Raw genomic sequence first — 25131 nt, 5'->3', positions numbered from 1 at the left:
TATAACCACAAATAATCACTTTTTCTTTTTCCTTTGTGATGTTGAGTTATGGGGAGGGCTTCCAAAGCGCGAGGCTTTTACCGGGAGGCTTCAGGCTCTTGCTAGGGCAGCCCCAATGGGCTTCCTCCCTGTGCGAGGCGTGCAGTGCGGCGGTGGCGGCTCGGTTGATGTGAGTGTCGCTTTGCGGGGCGGGGAGAGGGTTTTCGGGCGGTGTGTTGTGGAAGGGGACGAGGGTTGGAGGTGGGGAGGTGCCGTCGGGGCTTCATGTGTGCGGGAGGGTGGCCTTGCGGGTCCGGATGTCTGTAGGGAGGGAGCAGCTCCAGGGCTGTGAGCGCCTGGAGGCCACAGAGCGCCTGCTGAGCTGTGCATAGGAGTTGGTGTCTGAATGAGAAGGAGATACTCCTTCTGTTTTGCCAAATCTATAGATTCTCGGTGTCTGTGTGGAGATTTCAGCGAGAGAAATATAGTATAACAGCATACTGTCGTCATTAGATATACTTGCAGGGTTTAACCTGCAGCTCCTGACTCTTTGCGGAGAAGCGTGGAGTTGGTAAGAAGGATGAGCTTATGGTTTATTACTTGTTAGGTTACATTAGCAGCATACCACCAGTGTTGTGTGGCAGAATTATTGGAATACCGTACACCTTGAGCTAAATAGTAACCACCTTTCTGCTGAATTCAATGACTTGCAGTGGTATTTTCTTCATTTTGCAAAATAGCTACTAAGTTGTCCTTGCATTTCCAGCTCTTTCTATTCCTTTAACTCAGATTTTTTTTAATATTTCCATTGTGGTTCACTGATAGGTGTGGTTCAGGATACTCTACATGAGTTCTGTAGTAACTCAAAGCAGTGATCAAATATACCACCTCATTTTCATATGCCTTCTTCATTCACTTGTTCTAGTTATGTTCAAATAATAATACATTATTTCACAGACCTGTTGGAAAGTAAACCACAAATCTGTATAAACAAAACCAAAGTACTAAAACTGCTTTTCAATGTCGAATATTATTAAGGGTTACAGTGTTTAAATGCTCTGTGGGCCTTAGTGACAAATTCCCCTTAAACAAATCTTATCAAATAATTGGTAAAGTGTTTTCTTTTATATCCAGCCTAAGGGATCTTTGCTTGACATATTTTCCTCTCTCATCTTAACAGTATGTTCTTGTTACAATAATCCTGGCTTGAAATGATTTTAAGAAGTATATTGTTGAATTGCTTTGATGTTTTGTCAGCAGTGAAGCCTAAAGATGTATGGGGCTGTAGACTGAATTTAGCCAAAGTTACCCTTATAACTAACTTCAGCAGATTTTGTTTGTGGAGTTTTTTGGTTTTGTTTCTTTCATCATATTAATGTGATACTTATATATATTTATAAATATATAAGCTCTTAGAAAGCAGTAGAAGTATATTGTATATTCTGGAGGACACAAAATCAATAATGGTATTGGAGTGAGGAATAGATCTTAAATTTTCAAGACAAGAATGTAATACGTTGCAAAACAGGACATGAGTTTTATCCTAGTTGTACGTGGACCGATTCTTTCCTATGTAAAAAGTAATCATAAGGGTACTAGCATGGGTCTATCCATGGATTTCCTTTGAATTTCCTGGCTGTTAGTAATTCTTACTTCATCATACATTTGACCTTCATGCAAGGAAGAACTTTTTAATTTATCTTTATTTTTATAATTTATCTTTAATTTGGCTTTTGTTTCATGCTGTTTGTTTTCAAGCTCACTACGTTCCCTAGTTCTTTTGACTCAACCACTGTGTTGTTTTGCTAGTGGAATATATGTCTGCTTCTCAGTATACTGTAGAAATTGCATTAACTTTGGAGACTTAAATACTCAATGACATTGAGTAGTTGGCAAATAGTAAATTCTCAATGAACTGGAGAACATAGTCCAACTTCAGAGGATGGAAAGAGCATTATAAATGCCTAAAAGCACAGTGAAATATATTTATATAGTAGAAGTGAGTGTAAAGCTCACTCAGGAGAAGGAATGATCAAGTGTGGAGCAATAGGAATCTGCTGTGTCATGCTTTTGAGCTTTTCTGATTAGGAGTTTTTGGTTTCATGTAACAGATGTACACATGTACAGATTTCATTCACGTTTGTCTCTTCTGTGGAAGTGTTTTCTAAAACCTAAAAAATTTCAAATGCCAGGCAACGCAGATAAAAAGGAATGGCCAGCATAGAAGACAGCTGCTATGAACATCAGACATGAACAAAGTAAATAGCATATCCAGTTTCTTCAGCTGATAGGAATTCTGCGACTGCAGTCCTGCAGAGAAACCCTGGTAACTTGTTTAGTTTTCCTTCCAAACATTTACCTGTATGGTTCTTATTACCATCACCAAGATACATTTCCCTTGTTACGTTTCCTGCCATATTTGCCCTTTGGGTTTGGGGAAATGAATGTTTAGATTCCATTTCCATGGTTACCTTAGTATTAAATAGTAGCAGAATGTTCCTCTGATAGCACTTTTTTTTTTAAGCTTTTCTTTTTCTCCCTCCAGTGTAGTAAAAACCATCTTTGCTCGTTATTGAATACAGTCTGAGAAAGGTTTGGATTCTTCTCAAAGCAGCCTTTTGAACTTTTTTAATGTATGTAGAGGTTCTTTTCTTTAAAGAAAAAAGGTTTACTGGGTAGGCTCAGTGTCTACAGATCAGGAAGTCATCAGTTGTCCCCATTTTCTTTTGGAAAACAAATTGGCTGCTGCATTAGGACTTCAGATGTGCATTGACAATGATGCATTTGGTTAGAATTAGCATGAGCCCTGTAACATACCTGCTGCTGTCTTAGTCTTACAAAACCTGTATGAAAGAACCCAAATTAAGAGCTTGATGTGTCATCCATCAACAACATATGTTTTTTTGACACAGAGTAGGCATTATGTAGTCTCATTAGTATTGCAAGGCTGTCTTCTGTTTGTCTAGAAGATGGTAAGAGAGCTAGGGTGATTCTTTAAATAAAAAAAATATAGCATGGAAGATTATAGTGATATGGGACATTTTACTTACACCCTTCCTTTTGAGAGGTGCCCTTTTAAAGAAATCCAGATAAAATTCTAGGAAGAAACCAGAAATGCTAGAACTGTACCTAAGAGCACATGCTCTGTGATTGAAATGGTAACAGACTGGCTATAAACCACTCTTGCTCATATACCAGGCAGATGTGATAGGAAAAAGATCATGTTAAGAACTGTTGTGTAGCTCTTAACTTGCAGTCTATTAAAAACAGTTTTTCTGTACAAACCAGTAATAATGTTCCTCTGCCTGTCTGCAAGTGTACCTATAAAGCTGATACAGCTCTAATATGAACTTTCTAACTGCTTTCTCTCATTAAGAGAGGCTTGATTATAACTTTTTTGTTATTAAATATCTGTCCAATGAGGATGTCTCTTCAGTGTTTTAAAGAGTTTAGTCTATTTTAAGCTGCATCCGTCATTAGACTTCTGTGTGTGGTGCTGACCTCGGCACTGGAGCATGTGCCTACTCTGTGTGCACGTCAGGCAAACAACAAAAGCCCTATAAGGTAGTGTTTAGACTAGCTAGTCTTTTTTCTGCTCACTGTGGCTGCAAGACACTTCAGGCTCAGCCCTCAGCAGGTTCTTTTTTCCTCGCAGGTATGGGATAGTGGCTTCCCACAGCAGGGCCTGTCCTGCCCTTGTAAGGATGTTGTAATCTGCTCACCAGCATCACACATTTGCAAATTAATTTATATATCAGTTTCTTCAGAATATGAAAGTAACACCTTGATGTTGTATTTCACAAGTGATTTATTTTTCTTGTTTTTCACAGTTAGCAAATCTTCAATGTGTTTTGTTCTTCCCTGTTACTATACCTGAATGCAGGAAAATAACACAATATTACAAAGGTAGATTTTACTGCTTTTTTTAAAAAGTTAAAACACTGGGATATATAAAGAGGAAAATGTCATTGTTTTTCTAATACATAATGTAATGAAAATACCTTAGCAAGAGGGAGCAGCAGACCTCAAGTTCATTCTCATCTATGTGTTATACCTACTTTGCTTTGGATGCATTTGCCTAACCTGTTTTTAAAACTCTCCCATGGTGGATATTCCACAACTTACATAGGCAATCTGTTTAGTCCCTTGCTCTTACTTGAAAGTTTTCCAAATGTCTAACTTAAATCTTCCTTGCTTCTTCCTGTTTGCAGTAGACCTGGTGAACAGTTTAGTCTTGTTCTTATACCAGCTTCCTTTATGTTTGAAGAAGGGAGACCAAGTCTCCCGTCTATCTTCTCTTCTATAGACTAAACAACTTCTCCCATGCTTTTTGATCTCCTTTGAAGTGTCTTTAAAAAGTTAAGGGATAGGAGAATCTGAACAAAAGCACATCTGAGGCAATTGTGGGGGGTCTTGATACTCATGAGTACAATGTGCGTGTCGCTTGGGAAGCCTATTGAGCAGCTGGGACATTTTGTCTGTGATAAAACACGGATAGAAAGCTTTCCTGCTTGTCTTGCCTTTACCTCCTCCTGTCTCCTACCTTCTTTTGTAGAGAATTTACAAGCCTGAACAGATTTGTGTTTTTTAAAGTGATGGGAAGAAAAACATTAAGGGAATAGATTTCCAGATAAGAGCTTGTAGTCCTCTAATGTTTGTGGTGTGGTATTACATTAACTGATCAGTGGGTGACTGAGCCATAGATACATTAAATAGTAGAGTATGTAAGAGGCACAAAGTGTTTTTCAGGCAGGTATTTCCCTCTTGAAAAATGTGGCCTTTCCAATTCCAGTCAGTGAACTACATCTGACAGACAGAATGAGAGAAAGCACTTTATCACTGTGTTCACTTGAGTAGCTTGATAGCTCCCCCTATTTTGAGAATGTTTCTATGTTCTTTTGAGTACAAATATACACATTCAGATTTATATCAGGAGAGTCAAGGCATACTCAGCTTCTGACAAATGCTTATAATACAACATGGTTAGATGTTATCAGTTCTCACCATACTAGGAACAGTAGCTTATAATACCAATCATGGCCTTCTCCTGGATGATATTCTCTAATATCAGGTTGATGGTCCAACCCTCCCAAAAATATCAGTTTAATTTATGTTGTTTTTTTTTTAATTTATTCTCCTAAATAAATCATATTAAAAGTGGGATATCTATCAAGACCAACACATGGTGGCTGTTTCAGACTTTAGTGTTCTCTTACTTTTGTATCACTAGCTTATAGCAATATTTAGAATTTCAGTTTTTCGGTATGTTTAAATGAATGGGCTAGATCAAATGGTTCAAATGAGAAACTAAAAAAGAGCAATTCAGTTACTTACTTGTGTCTTTATAAGTATTTCTTTTGCTGTGTTAGTTGATTTACTTCAGTAACCTAATGTGGCTTCTTATAGGCTAATCTTGAGCATCATTAGCAGTGATATGATACCACTAAGGAATTTCTGTCTTGATGATTTTGTATATTTTTCTTGACTGTCTTTGGCTCTATTCTTCTTCTGTAACTTAACAAATCTCATCCACTGTAGGGACAGGCAGCAAGAAATGTATTGCTTTAAACCCAATAAAGGTAGCAGTCAAAATGTGGCAATAAAGAAGGCATCACTTACTCCCTTTCTAAGGATCAGGGCTCACCACTCTAAAGGAAGTTGTCTCTATGTAGATATACTTCCCTTGTGGCTGCCAGCCATAAAATCTACACTTCTTAAGGGGCGCCTTTTTCATTTTCTCAGAGAAACTGAGAAAATCTTTAGTGTTAATAACGTTATCTACTGAGGTAATGAATAAGTGAGTTGACGAGAGTGTCATCTCTGCCTATGGAGTTGAAGGCTAAGGTTTCTTCTAAAAGTTGCACATGATTTAGAGAGTTATGATGTTTGATGTTTGAGCTCATTGGTGAAGGTCTGTAACAGTAGCTGTTATTGCTTGTTGATATTCTCTATTTCTAAAGAAAATTATTAATGGTACTCTAACGAAATGCTAATTTCATAGAACTCCTGCCTGAAAAGTGTAATGAGTAAAGAAACATTCTAGGAAAGAGCCACTTTCTGCTAACTTAGCTCTCCTATTTTGTAACACTTCACATTTTTGTATAGAATTCTCAAGTTCTTGTGCCAATCTTATATAATTAAACAGTCTAGGGAGTGCCCTTTGTGTCCAAAAAACAGTGGGGAAGCTTGGACTAGCACTAATGCTGGAAGGCCATCTATACTGTATTTACTGATCATTAGTTAAATGCACTTCATGTGTAAAAACCCATTCCCTCCCACCCCCCTATGCCCCCCCAAATGCTGGAGGAAAAAAAGCCTGACAGATTCTGTGTTGGATTAGAGGAAAATTGAATTCCTCTCATAACTGCTTCCCTGGTGTGTTGTCTCATATCCTAATTATCTGAAGGCAGACAGATTCTGAGATGCTTTTTACATTTGAAAGCAGTTGGCAATGCATAAAACATCTCTAAAAACTGCCTTGTGTTCACAAATCTCTTCTTGAGATCATTTGGTGCAATTTTTTGGCATAAGATTTTCCATTACAGAAGACTTTTATTTCCATTTCCTTCGCATCAGGAGCTTTCCCAACATAGCATCAACTGTGTATGGATTGATAGTTTAAAGATTAGGCTCTTACTTCAGGACCCTCTCGGAAACGATCCATGGCTATTGGATCTTGTTTCTATCCCAGAGTGTTTCTCAATTACACTTTAATATACAGCTTTGTAGTGGCATAGTATTTCAGACTCAGAAGATAAGTGAGCAAATCATTTCAGCAGCTCAGTGGGCTGGAGCAGCTAGGGACTGTTATTCCCTCAGGAGCATACATGTTTGCACATGGCATGTAAAAGGGACTATGTTAGGCTTAGTAGCAGCTGCTCTGGAGTTAAGGCTGTAAGTTCACATTCTTGCTCGTTCTCCTGTAAGCTTTGAAACCTTCTGTGTGAAGTGGTCTGGTAATTGGTAACAGTCACATATAGAGGAAGTCACCATTGCCAACTAGGATATGACACTGAATTGTACATCGGGGAAATTAATCTGTTCTTAAGGGTTGAATTACCCTGCTACATCACAGTGGGTAAGTAATTTCACATCCATGTGGCCATCTATAAAATAACACTAACAATAAGAACTTATTTTTCCTTTGCACGAGTTACCTTTACTTTCTCCATAATTAAGTTTTACTGAGAATTTGCTTGCGAATTTACATGTTTTGAAATTCTTATAACAGGTTATTTGATTTTAAAATAATTATTTTAAATGGTTGGGGTTTTTTTGGGAGATAAATTTAGGTTACAGTGAAATCACAATTAGCTCGATAGTAAACTATGGAAACAAGAAGTGTTGACTCCGTAGATGAAAAACTGCCAGTCACTTGTAGCTGTTTCAAGGATTTTACTTCTGGATACTGCCAGTCTTAGTAGCTGGTGTAACTGCTTTTCATGTCCAAGATGAACACAAAATATTTGGGTTTTTTTTTTGTTCTTGCTCTGCGCAGGTCTAGGCTTGGAATGGAAAACATAACTTGTATCCTATAAGTTTTAAGAGCTCTGATCCACTTAGAAGGCAATAATTTCAAAACAGATAACTTTATTGATACTGTGAAAAGATGCAATTTTTGCTGTGCTTTTTCTTAAATGGTGCTTAAATGTTTATAGATAATAAGATTCAGAAGTTCTAGTTCTTTTCTGTACTAGTGCATGAACTTTTTTTGCGAGAAGCAATTCGTGAGTACGTTTAGTGTTAAATTAACACAGGGAAGAAGACGGACACAGCACTTTAAGAGCTACAGTTGCCCAAGGAATGGTAGAAGGTGCTTCAAGAAACTGTTGATCTTCTCCTCCAGTTTAGAACATAGAAGATATTTTGGATCTTTTGAAGGATGGTGCTTCAAGATGGCCCTCTTTGTGGTATAGGAAAGTCAGCTAGAGTGACTAGTAAGTAAAATAGAATAGCTCAGGTTGGAAAAGACCTTAAAGATCATCATGTCCAACCACAACCTAACCGTACTACCCTAACTCTAACAGCCCTCCACTAAACCATGTCCTTGAGCACCACATCCAAATGGTTTATTATATATATATGTGTATATATAAAAATACTGTTTGTTTTCATGGGGTTTACATTTAATTTATCAGTTTGGGCAGCTGATGTAGTGTAGAAATTAAGTATATAAAATCTGAACAGTGGATTTCTGTTGATAAGAATTAATTGATTCTCATTTTAAAACTTAAAAAACTGAAATGTAAGTATTTGCTGAACAAGTGAGAAAGTGTTGGTTATGTTTTTTGTATACATGTGAAGGGCATTTTTCTGTAAAGTTTTGCTTAAAATCAGTAGTGGATGTGATGTAGCTGTGTATTAAGATAATGCTGTTCCATTTGTTTTTTGTATCTCAGCAGCAGCAAAGCTATCATTTGTGATTCCAAGTGTTCTTTACATGGTTATTTCCTGGCCTTCATTTGGAAATTATTGATAGTTGTTGTACAGTCTTTGTACAGAAGTTTGGTGGGATTTTTCATGCTAAGAATAGAAAAGTCTTCATTTGCACAGATGGAAATCTTCTGAAAACCTTTTTCTTCCAACTTCTTTCTTTTTTTTTCTCCTGTAGGGAGAAAGTTAAAGCTGTTGATCCAGAAGGGAGAGTAGTTAGCTGTGATACCTAGTAGTTATGTGTGGAGATAATTGCTAGGAATTGTAACTTTATGCATGTGATTAAAGGGAAAGACCTGTGTTTTGGATCTGACCTCGAGAATATGAGGTGGTATATACTATAGTAACATGCATTTCAAGTGACCTGTAACCGCTTCTGGCTGTTGAGGATTAGTGGTTGTCAACCCACTTTAGATTTGAAAGTTCATTTAGGCTTTTCACTCCACAGCTAATTAACTTTTCTCTGCACTGGCTAAGTTAGTATCTTTATGAAAGATTTTCATTAAAATATTGTTCTGCTTTACTAAGTGATGAAATTCAACTCTGGAAAGTGCAATTATTTGTGTGATGAATGAAATGAGGGAGGCAAACGTGTGTGGGAAGTTAGCTTAGGTAAATATGAATCTGTGATGTGAGTTCAAAGGTCTGTAAGGACTGACTGCTTTTGCTTTTCTCTTTCAAGGCAGCTTCGTTGCTCCCTTTTAAATAACATTTGCCATCGTTCTTGCATTGATTACACAGATATACAGACATGCACTCACATACATGCATGCTTTTGAGTTTAATTTTCTTCAGCCTTTATTTGGCTCACGTAAAAGAATAGCAGGGATTTCTGCCTCAGTAAATACAAGCAATTCTTAATGCAGTTGTAGTTTGAGAGCACCGATCCTCGTGCTGTGTATCTGCATGGTGTCTGCTGAATGCTTTTGTGAGTGAATAATGATTATTTTTAACCTCTGAGCTTGCATTTGTGGAACGGTTAAATCCAGCTTTATCTTAGCTCTGCTACAAAATACTAATTCTACATGGTGAAAAGCTAGTACTGAGGTGAAAGACTTTCAAGAATCCCTGTTGTAGCAGTTGAACTTTGTAAGATGATTAGCAGGCACCTTTTTGCCATTAGGAGACTTAAGAAATGAAATTTCATGACTCTAAATTGAAAAGAGAGTCAGTCATCCTGTTTAGTGTCCAGTCAGTACAGTGACTTTGCACCCCTTGCAAACATTTGGTACTTTGCTGAATTATGCTTTTTATTTTCAATCTCTCCGTGCTTCTGAGGAAAGGCTGCCTGTAAGGTGACTTTTTGGTGGTTAAGTTTTTTGCCATGTATTGCCCAGGCAAACCCAAAAGAAAAAGAGTGGATTTGGAGAAGTGTTTTAAAAATATGTATGTTTTCAAACAAACATGGGAGAGGGGTAAATATATCTTATTGACCTTATTATGACAGCTTTGCATGTTCTTAGGCAAGTAGTGTGAACAGTCACTTTTTTTTAGTATAAAGTTACAGAAAACAATAAAAATATCCGTGATCAACAGGTGGCAGAAGATGCAGAAATACGGTGCAATCTGCCTGAATTATGGGTATTTTACTCTCTAGTTATGATAGTAATCTAAAGCTTTCACTCCCCTGTAAAACCCTAGAGGATGAGCAGCAGTACAGATTCTTGGAGTTCTTCTGTGGCATCTGCTGACCCTGCAGACTTGCTCAGATGCAGCTGAGTCCACTTATATTTCTGAGTGTATAAGCATATGTGTGTGTAATTGTGAAGTCCATCACCTGTCAAGGAAGTTTTATGGGGATACTTTGAGACATGCATAGCAGCTACTTTTTATTTATTTTAATGCAGCGGTATCCATTGGATACACGGTGCTTTGGAAAACTAAGCTTTTATAAAGAAATAAATGTACAAGTTATATCTTTTTCATTGCAGGAGTTATGTAAGAATTCCTTCTGCACGTGGTGATCGTTTACTGTAGGATTCTTATAGTGCTATTAAAACATTAATGCAGCAAGATCCAAAAGAGAGACACTGCTGAAAAAGTCCATGAAGTTGTCCAGCTGTTCTGGCATAGAAGCTGCTCCTTAAATTTCAGACTGTGCTGTAAAGCACAGCCAGATGAATCTCTGGTGAACTTCCAGGGGACCTGGCAGATGCAGTGGGCGCGTAATTTGTTGGAGCTGAATTCAAGCAGTGCAGAGAAGGTTCTTTTCTCGAGCAACCCAAGAATTACTGGCCATTCTGCTTAGAAAATTAAGCTGCGTATAACTTTCTATGAAGTATTTATTGATACTGAAAAATCTTTGGTAGCTGTGAGGAATCTTGTTGCAAATGACATCCATATCTCATAACTTTTGTCCTAACCTGGACAGTTAAACCTGCTCCTGGTAGTCATGTCTCTGCTTTGTTTAATCCTTGGGGTGTCTGCTTAGACATATGAGAGAGCATGAAGAGCATTTGGAATTTGGAAGTTGTCAGTAGTAAAACTTTGCCCAAGCTTGTGGACAGAATATAAATGAAACTGCAGCTACTCTTCACTTTCCTTAAACCTTTGAGTGCTACAGCTGTGGAGAATTAAGATGTGATGCAGTTAATTAACGTTGTAGTATCTACTCTATCTTGAAATGCAAGCTTGCGCTAAATATTGAAATATTATTTTTCTTCTATTTCTAATTATCTGTACTATACAGATCTGAAAAACTCACTTGAATTCAGATTAAGCCTGTTTTGATGCACTTAAAGGAAGAATTTAGTGCTTTTGCATTTGTTTGTCATAACAAAGAATTGACTTTTTTTTTCCATGCATTCCTTCTGATAGTTTTAGTTCTATTTGTCTTTGGTACATCCTTCTCTTTCAAGAGTGACTTGTCTTCATATTTAAAAATATTCTTGAGTAACTTGCTTCAAAATTGATACCAGTGGTTGAGCTTCTTGTACTACGTTCCATCCCATTAAATGCATGTATTTTTTTCATGCTGTGTTTTTCAATACGCAGAGGTTTGGATTTGTGTGTTTTTACTCTTTCCAGCCCTTTAAAATAGGGAGGGGTAAGCTCTTAGGACTACTAAAGGACCTGTCTGCAGCTGAGATTGAGCTTGATTTATCTGGCAGCCATCAGGGTTCAACTGTAGTCTCCAGAGCCAGCAAATCATTTCCTAGGGCTGGCATTGCTTCTTGGATGGATGGTGTTAGACATGTTAGTTGTTTGGAAATCTGCAAAGTAATTATTCTGAGTCTCAGTACAAAAATGTGAGTTGAAATAACATATGGCAGAAATCTACGATTGTGCCTTATGATTTGCTGCTTGGCAAATTGCTTTCAGTATGGGCTACACATTTGTTTATAGTTTATGAATACTTTAAAAAGTGTACTTAAGTGCTCCAAAAATAACAACAATAATAATAACAAGACTTGGACTATTCAAGTGTTTAAAGCCGCAGTCAAACCAATTGCTTGTCGGGCAGAACAAAGAAAATAGAATTCTTAAGTCTGTTTGCACTAAGCCTGCAAAACTTTTTATTCCTTGCTTTACAGCATTCTTTTATGACTAAGGCTGTAATTCCTTGTTTATCATATCAAAAGCAGAATTTATTCTTTTAGCAAAGTGTAAGACAATAATTAAAGTTTCATTTGATGTTTTACACTTCTAGCGCCTGGTAGGTGATCGCTGATCTACTACAGTGAGTCAAAAATGAGTTTCTGTTGTGACTTAGTGATCATGTCTTGATTTTTGAAGTGTTACGCTGAAATGATGAATAATGCTCCAAATGTTGGCATCGTAAACAGTCCGGCTTCATTTTAAATGTTATCGTTGCTAGTTGTTGCTGTTCAAGAGCTTGCCATCATTCTGCCAGAAATACTTTCTCTATGTTTCCTTTGCTGTGTATGAAGAAAAGCACAGGTAGAGATGTACTTTTTGGTCATTTATGTGTTTAGTTTAGGATTTCAAAGCATGTTTTTAGTCTTGAAGTCTTTGACAGTGTGAGATTTGGAAAACCTGTGCTCTTTCCTTGCAGAGCAGAGCTAATACTTGTGAAAGATGGGTGGATTAAACCTTAATATGTAATTGTCTTTTCAGTGTAGGTGAAATTATATTTAAGTGTAATGGCTTCTTATTATATTAGAATGGCTTATTATGGCTTCTTACTATATTAGAACTAAGAAACAAGAGTTTTGATCATTAAGTAATTGCAAGCAATGCAAAAATTGCGTTTATTTTGCATAAAGACCTTAAAAGCAGATTTTTTTAAACCTCTTGTTTTGAGAGCTCTGTGAACAGCATTTTGTTCTGCTTCAGTTTGCAATTGGGGAATTATATTTTCCTATGGACGAGAATGTGTGTGATCATAGTGACTTCAGGTAAGTAATTCTGATTCCTTTCTGCCTCTTGATGCCAAAAAATCTTTCTTCCTTTGCAGCTGCTGTTCCCGAGAAGGAGTATTTGGGTGTAAGTGTTGTAAGTGCATTTCTCAGTGTGTAACAAGAATGAGAATATAGTTCAAGATCCAACATCTTGAGAAGAGAATTGAACGGTAGCAAAAGGCATGTGCTTGAAACTTCTTGAATGCACTTGATTTCCAAAATGTCTAAGCAATAGAAGAGCACTTCTACAGGTGTGCAGATAAATGCAATAGAACATTGCCTCTCCAATGACAAATTGGGGCTGCTGCACGTTTTCTGTACTTCTGTGACTGAAGCAGGGAGGTAATCAAGTGAAAATAAAGATTTGATGTCGGAAGTAATCGGCCATAGCCTATTTCTGTTATTTAAGAACTTAAATTTGTGTAGTTCTGAAAATGAAGCCCTTCTCTGTACCAAAAAATGTGAAATGAAATTAGATATCACAGGTCTTATCCAAAAGTATTTACAGCATCAGGTCTAGAATAGTTTATAAAGAATTAGGAGGATACAATAAGAGAAAATGTGCTTTAAAGCATGAATTCTGCCTCTGCTGTAAGCTGCCCCATATTCTCATCTTTCAGGAACATCTTTATTGCGGCAATCTTTCAATTGAGCAAAAGATAGCATACCTTCACTCTCCTTCTGTTTTGATCTGATCACTACTGTTCCTTACTTTGCAGAATAAAAAGGTGTGATGTGAGATTCTTAAATCTTCTTCGCTGCGTGTCCTGACAGTTCATGGAAGTGCAAAGCACGGGAAAGCAGAATCTGGCAACCAGCTGGCATGTTCTGTTACATTTATGGGTTTTTGTAAGATTGTCTGCCAGAAATGACCATTTCAGAAAAAGATGCTCAGAGAGAAGTCTTTGAACACACTTCTTGCAGAAACAAAGAGGTTGTTGATACTTGTCTTTTACAGAAAGTAGAGTATGTTGCAATACAAGCTGAAACCCTTGGCGCATCTTGAGACATCTCATGAAAGAAACAAAGCAGTTTCATTTGAGAACTACTTGAAACTTAAGATCAAAAGCTTAAGAGAAATTGCTGTAAACATATTTAGCACTGGAGAAGTTTTATTACCTTTGTGTTGTTGGTAACTCTTAGAATGAGGTTGATCCCACAAGTTCTGCTTTAGAATGACAAGCTTTAATATGAATAGGGCATTTCAATCAAAAAGCAAACATGTCTCTGTCAACACTTGTTTTCTGTTTGTCGTTGTTTCACACCGATGACCAGCTGAACTTCTCTCCCAGGTGCTGTTGTGCAGCAGTTTTTCCTTTCTTGCATCCCTCTCTCCCAGAGGCACAACCAGCATTGCTCACGGCTCAGCTCTGGCCAGTGGCCGGTCTGCTTTGGAGCCTGGTGTGGTGAGCTCTGCCAGTTCAGCCTCTGATTGTCTGTGGGTGAGTGTATGTATGGGAGAGGAAGAGGTGAGGAACAGGTAGTTGGGATGATTTTTTTTAACGTTATTTGTAGCAAAATATGACATTTTTCACGTCTCAACATATGTTCAGGTGCAAATGGAATGCACTTGGTTGTGTAGCATCAAGACCCATAGGAAAGAATAAAGATGAAAAATAAAATGCCTGTAAGATGTGTAAAACTTACTGACTTCAAAATGGTACAATAGAAGCTGTCTTGTCACTACAGATATGGTCAGTGCATACGCAGGGAACAGCAGCCTGCAGTTCAGATCTCATACAGTTAGTAATCTTTCTTTGTGTGCTGACATTAAAAAGCATTGCAAGATAAGCTGAGAGCTTTAAAATTCTGGCTTTAAAAAAAGAAAGAAAAAACAAAACTTGCAGCTGGAAAATGGAATGCTTGGAGCTAATTATTTTAGGTTTGGGGAGTCAGTTGGCTTCCAGTTTCTGTTTTTTGGTTAAATGATTGCTTTTCCAATAGCAAAAAGTAATTGGTTCCATGTTTGGACCATGGATAGATTCCAAAAACAATTTTTAGAGTTTGTTCTAAATCTTGTCATTAATTTTATTGTTGGGGGGGGGGGGGAACAGATAATATTGAAAAGATGCAACAAAGTTTGGATTTCTATTCTCCTATCGATCTCTTCATTTTCTGATCTGAATGTAATCTAAGGTCTACATCGATTCTGATAAACTAGAATAAAACATTCTCATTTTGGGGTAGTTTGTGCTTTATAGGTAATATGATTTACTATAGAAAGCCTTTCCCTTTTGGGAACCTCCTGCATTGGGTGCTGTTGGGAAACAAATGCATGTTTTGTTGTATTAGGAGACTGCAAATACTTTGGAGACCACAACAAGCAGTGCTTTCTGTTGAAGAAGTAAAAAGATAGGGAGCACATTAAAGTCAGGAAATAGAGTGATGAGGAATAATCTGATATATCTGTACTGATACAACCCTTACAGTTATTTGTGAAGTTACATATTTAATTTGGTAATTGAGTTCCATTACTGGGAAATAGTAGGTTTGGAGGCAGCACTAAAGGAGGTCTTGCAGGTAACAAAGTAGGAATCAGAGCTTTGAGGTTAAGCGGTTTCCCTTAGCTGAATACACCGAGGTAATTCCAGGCAGCTACTCTTGTCAGAAGGCTTGTCTCACTTCTGTAGCTACTCAAGACTTGTATTTCTGAACTGTTTTACCCTATCTTAGAGCAAGGAAAGCAGCCCGTAAGACACAACTGTAAGAAGTGACTTTACTTTCAGTTGGCTCTGGATTGATTTCTGTAATGCAAACATGAAAATAATCAAACAAAAATCTATCTGTAAGAAGTTATGATTCTTTTCTTTGTGTTATATTGTTCCAGGTTTTCTTCTAGTTTGTACATCACCAAGGGTTTTCTTCTGGGACGGACAGAGTAGCAGAGGGCAAAGGAAATAAGGGGCAGGGAAAAAGTAGACCACAGAGTGTAAACTTTGATTGTTCCAATAGTAACGATTTGAATGTGCTTTGTGTTTCTTAGCAAGGGTGGATCTTAAACAAAGAAACAAAATCGTGCCCTTTTTGGATACAGTTTTATCACACTGCTTTATGGGCTCTTGTGCCTGCGCAGCATTTCGTTTCGGCCCCTTGGTTCTTTATATTAGCATCGGAAATACCTATTCCTTGTGTTATTGTTACGGTGCTAGGTCTACAGAAATTTATTTGACAAGTGGGAAAATGTCTACCCATTGTAATCATGTAACTTTATTTCCAGATCTTCAGTTCATTAGCCAACTTGGCTAAAACTTGTAAAATGTACCAATTCCATTCACTTTGAAGTTTTAGTAGCATCTCTGTTGTTATTGGCAGAGTTTTCCCTGGTAGTATTGTGTTCCCCTGAGAGAGTATGTAGCTTGCGAGAGAACTTATTGGTATGCAGACAGTAATACCCCAGGCTTTGTACTGTGCTGTAGTATTTTTATGTTTATTTCCAGTTGACATCTAAATCAGTAACTTACTAGAGTCGCTTTTTTCCTTTTTTAAGAGCTTGGGTTTTTTTTTAGACCTCAGGAATAATGGATCCTGCATGTTGCACATCAAAAAAAAATATTTTCTCAATGCAGAGATGAATTTGAATATTAAAATTGCCTTAGTTGTCCCGAGGAGATGGTCCTTACACTTCTTTCTGCATAAGGATTTCACACACGGCATTGCTTGTTTCTGGATCAGTAGTGAAAACCAATAAAAGAAGTTGAATATCCTGAAAGAAAATTAGGCGGCATTTATTTGTTCTCTTATACTTAACTGTTGTTCTCTATTTCTTGTTTCTTGAGTTTGTTACCTGGGTTCCTGGACTCCCATTTCATTGGAAATAAAATGAGACGAACAAAATTAGTGCTAAATGAAAACTGAAGCTAGAAACCTGCAGTAAAAGTTGCATTAATCAGAGATGAGTAAAAATGCTGATGGATTCTGCTTAAATATAAGTAACTCCTTAATGTATGTGTAACCACAATGTATACAGAATTCAGTACATTCTGAATCTGTTCATTAGAGAGGTTTTGAGATTTTTCTGAGATTTTCTTACTATTAATAAAATTCTGCGTGCAGTTAATACACTTTTCAGATAAATTGAGGAAACGTTTTATAGTGTAACCTTTTCCCTTCTATTTCCCTTTTTGTTTCCCTGTGTATGAATAGATTCATATATTTTGACCTTTCTCATTCAGAAGCTGGAATTTTTCCTGTTTTATGAGGCAAGAAAATGTTTTCTGCACTAGGAAGAAAAGTTGCTTTTTTTTCTGACATACTTAAAAGCAGCTGTCAAACATCAGATTGTGTTTAATATTGCTTTTTGTTAGGGTTTTGCATTAGGAGGTAGAAGCCCGGTTTGTTCAAATAACAGATTTCCTTACTTAGCAACTGATTTTAAGATCTATTTCTTGTAGTAAGATATGTAACATAGATAATATTAAGAAGTAATTAATTTTAAACTCTCTGCTATTTGTCTAGGTTTTTAGCCCGCTACTTGATGAAGATGGCAGCTAACAATGCAGTGCTGAACCGACTGGAGCAGAAGGGTGCAGAGGCTGATCAAGTTATTGAGTACCTCAAACAGCAAATTGCTCTGCTCAAAGAGAAAGCTAGTAAGGAATTCTCTTTTATGATAAACCTGTTAACCAGCTGGTTAAAATTAAAAGCTTATAGAAAAAAGTTACAGAATGTGAACAACTTCATTAGTGCTGTCAGCCTTTTAAGTTCTTTAAAATAAAGCTTGTAATAGTAGCAACTCTTCATTGCCTTGGGGTTTTGTGAGTTTTTTGAAGCTTCTTATTCTGAAATACAAAAGCATGGATGAAAGAGTGATGGCGTAAACAGATTATGGTAATTTGATAAGACACTTTATTTTTTAGGGGAGAGAAAGGCATTTGGGAATGATATGAGACCATGCATTGGCATGCTCCTATTGCTGCCTTTCACCACTATGGGATTCTCTTGAGAGTATCATAGTGCCAAAGTTGATAGTTCATATAAATCAACATCAGTGAATGAAGATGTTCTATATTACAAAGATGTTCAAACCTTTTTTAGTAGATTCATTGGAATTTCCTCTTAGGAATCAATTTAGGAGACTGAAAAATTAGTATATTGAGAAGCAACTCAAGTATAAAAGTATTGTGGATTTTTTTTTTTTTTTTAAAGCCAGTTTTAACCAATGAAAAAGTAGGTCTTTAAATACAACTAGTAATATGCTCTTTTAAGGTTTTTTTTATGCTTGGCACATCATATATATATATATACATATATATGTATATATGTGTGTGTGTGTATGTATGTATGTGTATGTATATATATATATATATTTCTTTTTTTAACAAAACTTTTAACATGCCAAGTGGTAAATGCTAATTATTCAAACCAATTGTTTTAACTTTGTGTGAACTTATAGTCTTGCAGGCATCCCTCCGAGAAGAGAAGAAGCTCCGTGTAGAAAATGCAAAACTGAAGAAAGAAATTGAAGGGCTGAAACAAGAGCTGATTCAGGCTGAAATTCGAAATGGAGGTGGGGACAAAAGTCTTCAGGAAACGATGATCCAGTTAGTTCTTAGATGTGTAGTTAGTTCCTGAAGGGGACAAAGTCTTTAGCAGTGTCTGTTGTGATAGGATGAGGGGAAGTGCTTTCATACTAAAAGGAATATTTTGATTGTATATAAGAAAAGCGTTTTTTATGTTAGGTGAAATGCTGGAACAGGTTGTCTGGAGTGATGGTGGTGGTTGCCCTGACCTTGGAGACAGCCAAGGTCAGGCTGGAGAGGCTCTGCATAACCTGATGGAGCTGTAGGTGTTACTATTCTTTGCAGGGGAGTTGGCCAAATAGCCTTTATAGGTTCCTTCCAATTCAGATGATTGCATGTCTTGTGCTATCTTACTTCTTTTTCTTTTGGTATGTGTTTCTATGACATCTCTTATAAACTCTGAATTTTCCTAGGTTCAGTGGCTATTACAAGTTAGTTACCTCCTATGTTTTAGTAAGCTGGAAGCATAATAGATGTATGTGCCAAATCTTCATCAGATGTGGAACTGCCTCTTTGTATGGTCTTTTCTGACATCACCTCTTATAATGAACCATAATCTTGAATGATGTCAGTAAATTCTTATAATACTATGAAAACTGATATATGTTTAATGCTTCTTCCTAGTCTCGTATTTGTTCTAGCTTGACTGAAATCCCTACTGAAAATGGTGTTATGTAAAACCAACCAGACAAATATAGAATGTTAAAAAATAATCCCCTAAGACATTTTATTTCTCAGATTTTTGAGATACTATCTTTCCACAAGAAGCAATTTAAATGACAAGTAGCTGTTCATGCAACAAAATCACAAGTTCTATTTAAAAAAATAAATAAGGAAGTAATAACTTGTGTAAATCATTTGTGTTGAAGAAGGCTCAATTCTTCAGAAAAGTTATTAATTTTTTAAGAAGAAGAATGTTTGCAGAATGCAGAACTATGGTGACATGTAGTTATCAGAGATATTCATCAGCTCAGACATTAATGATGATTACACCATGCAATGATGTGTTACAAGAGATCATTGAAGAGTGTGAGGTAGAAGAAATGGATTTCTAATGCTTTATCTGATGAGATTAATAGTAAGGTGAAGAGCATTTTTCCCAGTTTAAAAAATATGTAGTCAAAACCTTCATTCTTAACATCAGAATAATCACATATACAATGAGTTCTGTTGTTGGTTTTGTAATTCACTTGACTGCACAGTAGTTGTGAGTTTTTAGGTGTTTAAAGCAAAATTTTCACTTCTCTACTTCTTCATTTATACCGGAAACTTAAAATGTCATGTTTCTCCAAGTTTTAGCACCCCTTCTAATTTACATATTCTTAATTCTTAGTAAAACAGGTTGCAGTTCCTTCTGGTACCACCGTTTCTACAGCTTCGTTTTCAGAAGATGTTCCACAGCCCACAGCAGTTGCATCATCTGGTTCCAAAGATCATGTTAAAGGTGAAGATGAAGAAAAGAAAAAGAAGGAAAAAGTAGAAAAAAAAGGTATTTTGCTTTTTCATAATTGCAATAGGGATGGAAACTGTTGGATTTATGGAAGTGCTTTTACATCATTCTGGGTAGTGGCAAAAAAAGCAGCTCGTATGGTCGCATGAGGGAAAGTCACGTGTTAATTCTGAAAGTCTTGGAAGAACTTGAAGCTAACAAGGCTGTTAAGGTGCAAGTTCTTACTTAAGTGGGGTATACCAAATTTCTTTTAATATAACTGAACTTCCTTATTTAAAAAATTACACCTGTGTTCACACAGAAACAGAGAAACAAGCCTCACCCCCATAATCAAAGACAGTTTATCTTTAATTACATATACCTGTATTACACTTAATTATATTTTGCTGTAAATGCTAGCACTTTTGATCATACATAAACTGAAATAGTTTTGAAGAGCTATTACTTAATTTAAACAAAAACAAAAATATAATAATTAAGAAAAAAATCTTTTTTTTTTTCCCAAATCTTTGAGCACATGATATAATTTTGGCTTTGTTCTGGAATAATGATAATCTAATTTGCTTCTCTGGCCCCACTCATAGGAAGGAAAATTTAGTTTAGGTCAATGAAGGGCATTTAACTTATGGTGATAGCTAAGTTGGTTTGGCTGAAAGAATAACACACTTGCTTATTTCAACTTTTTCACATGTTTTTTTTTTATACTATATGTATCATTGTTCATTCTAATCATCAATGTCACTCAAACAAGACAATTTGTGTAAACTGGATATAGCTTCCTTGTCACAAAAGAATTTCTAACAAGCTGTGTGTGTAATACTGCCTCACTTCTGTTTTATGGTATACAGTGTATGTATAGGTGATAGCAAACATCTGTGTTGTGGTTGGGTAATTGCATTTATCAGTGGAATTTCGTAAGCTTTGAGCATACACTTTTTAACAGTGTATTTGCATTTGTAGAGCAAATATCCTCAGCTAAGGTCATCTGGAAGGGTTGCTTTGCAACTGTAACACTGCAGTTGGGGTGACTTAGAGCCCACCCTCAGGAGCAGTTATTAAGAACTGGTAATGCAATTACTTGTGTTGGTCTAGCTTTCATTTTTTGTTGAAACAATAAGGCAAAACTTAATGGTAATTAAAAATTATTAAAACAGTACTCTTGGGCTTATCAGTGTGGACTTTGCCAGAGCATATTTTGCTTGTTAGCCACGCTTTAAGTTAGTATGACTTCATTTAAAAAAAAAAACAATTCTGCCTTTGGGTGGAAATTGCTCGTAGTAACCATCTGTATGGGAAGGTATCAGGTGATTCTTTTCTGGAAACTAGTAACAGAGGTGCTAAATTTTACTGTTCATTTGCATTTTACACTGAATATATGCTTGATTCTGAGATGATAGCTCACTTTTACCTCATTAATAAACATGATCTTATGCTATTTTTTCTAACATTTCTTGAACTAAATTTCAATAGGTGATAAGAAAGAGAAGAAACAGCAGCAAGCTGCTGGAAGTAGTGATTCAAAACCTGTAGATGTATCTCGTCTGGATCTTCGTGTTGGCTGCATTATTACTGCTGAAAAGCACCCAGATGCAGACTCATTGTATGTTGAAAAGGTGGATGTTGGAGAAGCGAGCCCAAGGACTGTTGTCAGTGGTTTAGTGAAATATGTTCCCCTGGATCAGGTACTAACAATATTATTCATCAAGAGACCACTCTTTCCTGAAGTATCTTGTGACCATTGACTGTTGTATGTTAATAAGTGTGTTTTGATTCTGCTAATAGATTTGTACAGTTAAAAACTAAAAGAGGTGAGAGTTGACTTTAGCATTAGCCAAAAAAAAAGGAAAAGTATCCATCCCTCATGTCAGGCTTTTCTCCTTGCAGTGCTTTTGTCTTGGGAACTTATTCTGACTCTATTTTTTGATACCTTTGGTATGCAATATACACCTAGGTCAAACAGATCTGACTCTTCCTTTAGGTTTCCTAGTACATTGTGGACAGTCGGTAGTAATGTTTGTACCACCATCTAGACCTTTGAAAGCTTTGCTTTCCTTTTTGAAAAAGAAAAGAGATGCACACTTAATGCTGTTGTTTAACCTGGCAGACAGCTAAAAACCACAGTCTCTTGCTTGTTGCCCCACTACCACCATCCCCCCCAATGAGATGGGGGAGGGAATTGGTGGAGTGGGGAGGGAAAATAAAAGTAGAACTTGTAGGTTGAGATAAAAACTATTTACTAAGACAGAAAAGGAAGAGAGAAAAAATAGTAACGACAATAACAATGTGTGTGTGTGTGTATATATTTACAAAACAAGTGGTGCGCAAGTAGTTCCTCAGCACCTGCAAGTGCCCAGCCAGTCCCCAAGCAGCTGCTGCCCCTGAGCTTTTTACATACCTACTGGGAAAGGGAGTCAGGTTGCTTCACATTTTCTCTCTACCCAATCACAAATTAGCCCTTTAGCAGTTTAGATGTTGTTACTAGTGTGCAGGCATTAAAATTGTGCATCTGTTTTGTGCTTTTCTTGTATATGTTGAAGTATCTTCATTGTATTTCTTTTGTTAGAATGAAATTTGTCATATCCTACTTCTTCCCACCACCCCAAAATGCCACAGCATTTGGTGTTTAAATACTCACATCCTTCTGTTTTCCTTCCCCAAGATGCAGAATCGGATGGCAATACTGCTCTGTAACTTGAAGCCTGCGAAGATGAGAGGAGTAGTATCTCAAGCAATGGTGATGTGTGCCAGCTCCCCGGAAAAAGTAGAAATTCTGGCTCCCCCACCTGGGGCAGTGCCTGGGGACAGAATCACTTTTGAAGGTTTTCCAGGTAAGCAGTGGATACTTGGAAAATAAGGAGTCTGAAGGAAACAGGAGACGGTTCACATTTGCAAAAGTGACATCACTTCTTAAGCAGAGAATACTATATATATATATATATAGTTGCATTTTGGTTGAAACCATCAGAACTAGTTATATTAAAACTCTTTATTAGCATGCTAGAACTGTGTAAATAAAGGACTGAAAATATTCAACCAAAAGTTTGAAAATGTAGGGAAATGCTCCTAGAAGTGACTCAGTGCTGTAGAATTAAAACTATTCAGTTTCTTAAAAGTTAGTCTTAATAAGTGTTTCTGTTTTGCATATGTTTGCACAAACACATTTGCTTGTTGCAATTAGCTAAAACACAGCTGTCTATCAAGCACATTGCAGTCCATTTATTTTACAAGAAATGAGAACAGGAGTAGATTATCTCACTGAAAACATTTAAGGAAGAAAATGAGAGGTTGAAATTAGTGTAATTTGTATACGTATGTTAATCAGAAGCTACTGAAGAATACTAGAAACTGGATGCATACACCTTGTACTATAAGCCAATCGGATTTTTCTCTTCCTGGGAACACTGATAAGTGGAAGAAGGAAGTACTTGACATTTCTGCTCACACAGAGAGCGTGTCATTTGCCTGTAGGAACTTGTGGCTCACCTGAGATAATCTCAGAGAGGATATATTATCTAGGATTTGCTGTTTGATTCTTGGGTTTTTTTGGGGTTTTTTTTGTTGTTGTTTTTTTAATGTATTTTTCACCTATAAGGGCACCTGCCAGATTCCTTTGATGTGAGTTCTAAAAATGTATTAATTCCTAAAATTAAGATATAGATAAAGCTGTGTGTTAGTAAGCAATGTATTGCTTTACATTTTGTTATGGTCTGCTTCTACTTAATTCTTGGAAATCCTTTTGGTTTCAAGTAAATGTTATAAACCAACAGCTAGCAACAATTTGATTTTTTTAGACAGGAGTTAAGGTCTGCTACTTACAGTATTTTTTCCTATAAAAAACCATTTTGAGAGATAATCTGGAGACAGATTCTAAGCAGTCCCTAATTAAAATTAAAGAATTTGTTTTGAGACTCACAGGTAATATTTCTTTCCCTTAAAAATTTATACAGAAGTTCTATTTAAGCTCTCATTAATGTGTGCTCACATAGAGCTCTTGTATTTCTTATGTGTTGTGTGCTATTAGGTTATTCTTTGTTTTGAAACAGGGGATCCTGAGAAGGAACTTAATCCCAAGAAGAAGATTTGGGAGCAAATCCAACCTGATCTTCATACCAATGACCAGTGTGTTGCTACATACAAAGGAGTTCCATTTGAAGTGAAAGGGAAAGGAGTCTGCAGGGCAGAGACCATGGCAAACAGTGGAATTAAATAAATGATTATTAGCTGCTTGTTCGGGTGTTGAAATGGAAAGTAATGCGAGCACAATAAAAAACACGAGTGTATAACCTTCTGAAATGCATGTCTAATACCTTTTTTTGTTTGATTCTTTTCCTGGAGATACGTAATGCTATACCTGCAACACTAACAATTCACTCATCTCCTTATTATCCTCTTTGAGGTTGTGTTCTATGCAATTATTAACCACTCAGTGTTCAAGACAATTACCAGGGTTCATTCATGGAGGAACTGAAGTCTGATGAGTGTATTTTCTAGGTAACTGAGAAGTTAAGAGAGTCCATGAATCAAGAGCATCTCAATAAGGAAAACTTTCTGCCCTATTCCTTGTGCGCTAACCTCAGTTCAAGAGGTACAGTGCTAACAGCTGGTCAGAAGACTGCAAGTGTCGTCGTTCTTGTCATCTTTCAGCGGTATCAGACCTTTTAAGCATTTTTCAGATTTATTATAAACTTCTGCAACTTCTTTTTTGGCTGTGTTTTCTGAGTAGTCTGCAGACAGTTGTGATGGGAGCATTAAACTATGGCCCCTTATGCCCCAGAATATGCAAAATGACATATATCAAATATGTTGCTTTGCTAAAATAGTTCTGGAGTTTCATCTTTTTCATCTCAGTTGTTCCTTCCTAGAGAGGGACGTTACTAATGAAGGACAGTTAGATAATAGATTGCCAAAAAAATGTAGTCCAATATGAAGAAGTTGGAAGAAGTTGGTTTTTCAATGCTTAAAACACACAAATGTTTTCCCATTTTAATGTATATTTTGAATAATATTTTGTCCAAAATATGCTTTGATTTTTTTTTTTCGGTTTTATTTCAATTATTTCCTAATAATGTATTTTAAGTAGGCACAACTACTATGGTGATATTCTTAAATTACTCCTTTTAACTCTTGCCTTTCAGTAATCAGAAAGTAAACGTTACTGATCAATTCACAATAAAACTTGAGAAATAACTATTCAGAAACACTTCAGATGTTTCAGCATATACTATTTAATTAACTGTCTGCTGTCTAACTACTCACATGGTAAGCACTTTTCTATCCTCTGATGTAAGAAACTTACTCAACCTGAATTTCACAGGCTTTGAACTTAATATAGTAAGCTGGGAGATAAAATCTAAGTGGTAATGATAGGATCCTTTTGGTTTAAAGGAAC

General features: G+C 36.5%; 1 protein-coding gene across 5 annotated transcripts; it reads left to right on the top strand.

The window, feature by feature from the left end:
- Positions 1 to 39: 39 nt before the first annotated feature.
- Positions 40 to 24942, top strand: AIMP1 (aminoacyl tRNA synthetase complex interacting multifunctional protein 1). Of its 5 annotated transcripts, none has more exons than XM_015861433.1 (7): positions 40 to 169; positions 17229 to 17362; positions 18166 to 18279; positions 19626 to 19781; positions 21213 to 21424; positions 22402 to 22570; positions 23786 to 24942. In XM_015861433.1, coding segments are annotated over exons 1-7 (954 nt in total). In that variant the 5' UTR covers positions 40 to 167; the 3' UTR covers positions 23953 to 24942. The 5 variants fall into 5 exon arrangements, with proteins under 5 accessions (XP_015716919.1, XP_015716918.1, XP_015716921.1 ...); XM_015861432.1 differs by having other exon boundaries at positions 21210 to 21424; XM_015861435.1 differs by lacking the exon at positions 40 to 169 and adding an exon at positions 532 to 550 and having other exon boundaries at positions 21210 to 21424.
- The last annotated feature ends 189 nt before the right edge of the window (positions 24943 to 25131 follow it).

This window comes from Coturnix japonica, chromosome 4 (genome assembly GCF_001577835.2).
Source record: "Coturnix japonica isolate 7356 chromosome 4, Coturnix japonica 2.1, whole genome shotgun sequence".
NCBI classification, from domain to species: Eukaryota; Metazoa; Chordata; class Aves; order Galliformes; family Phasianidae; genus Coturnix; species Coturnix japonica.
Note: the sequence above shows the minus strand (reverse complement) of the source record. Positions and strands in the feature narration are given on the sequence as shown.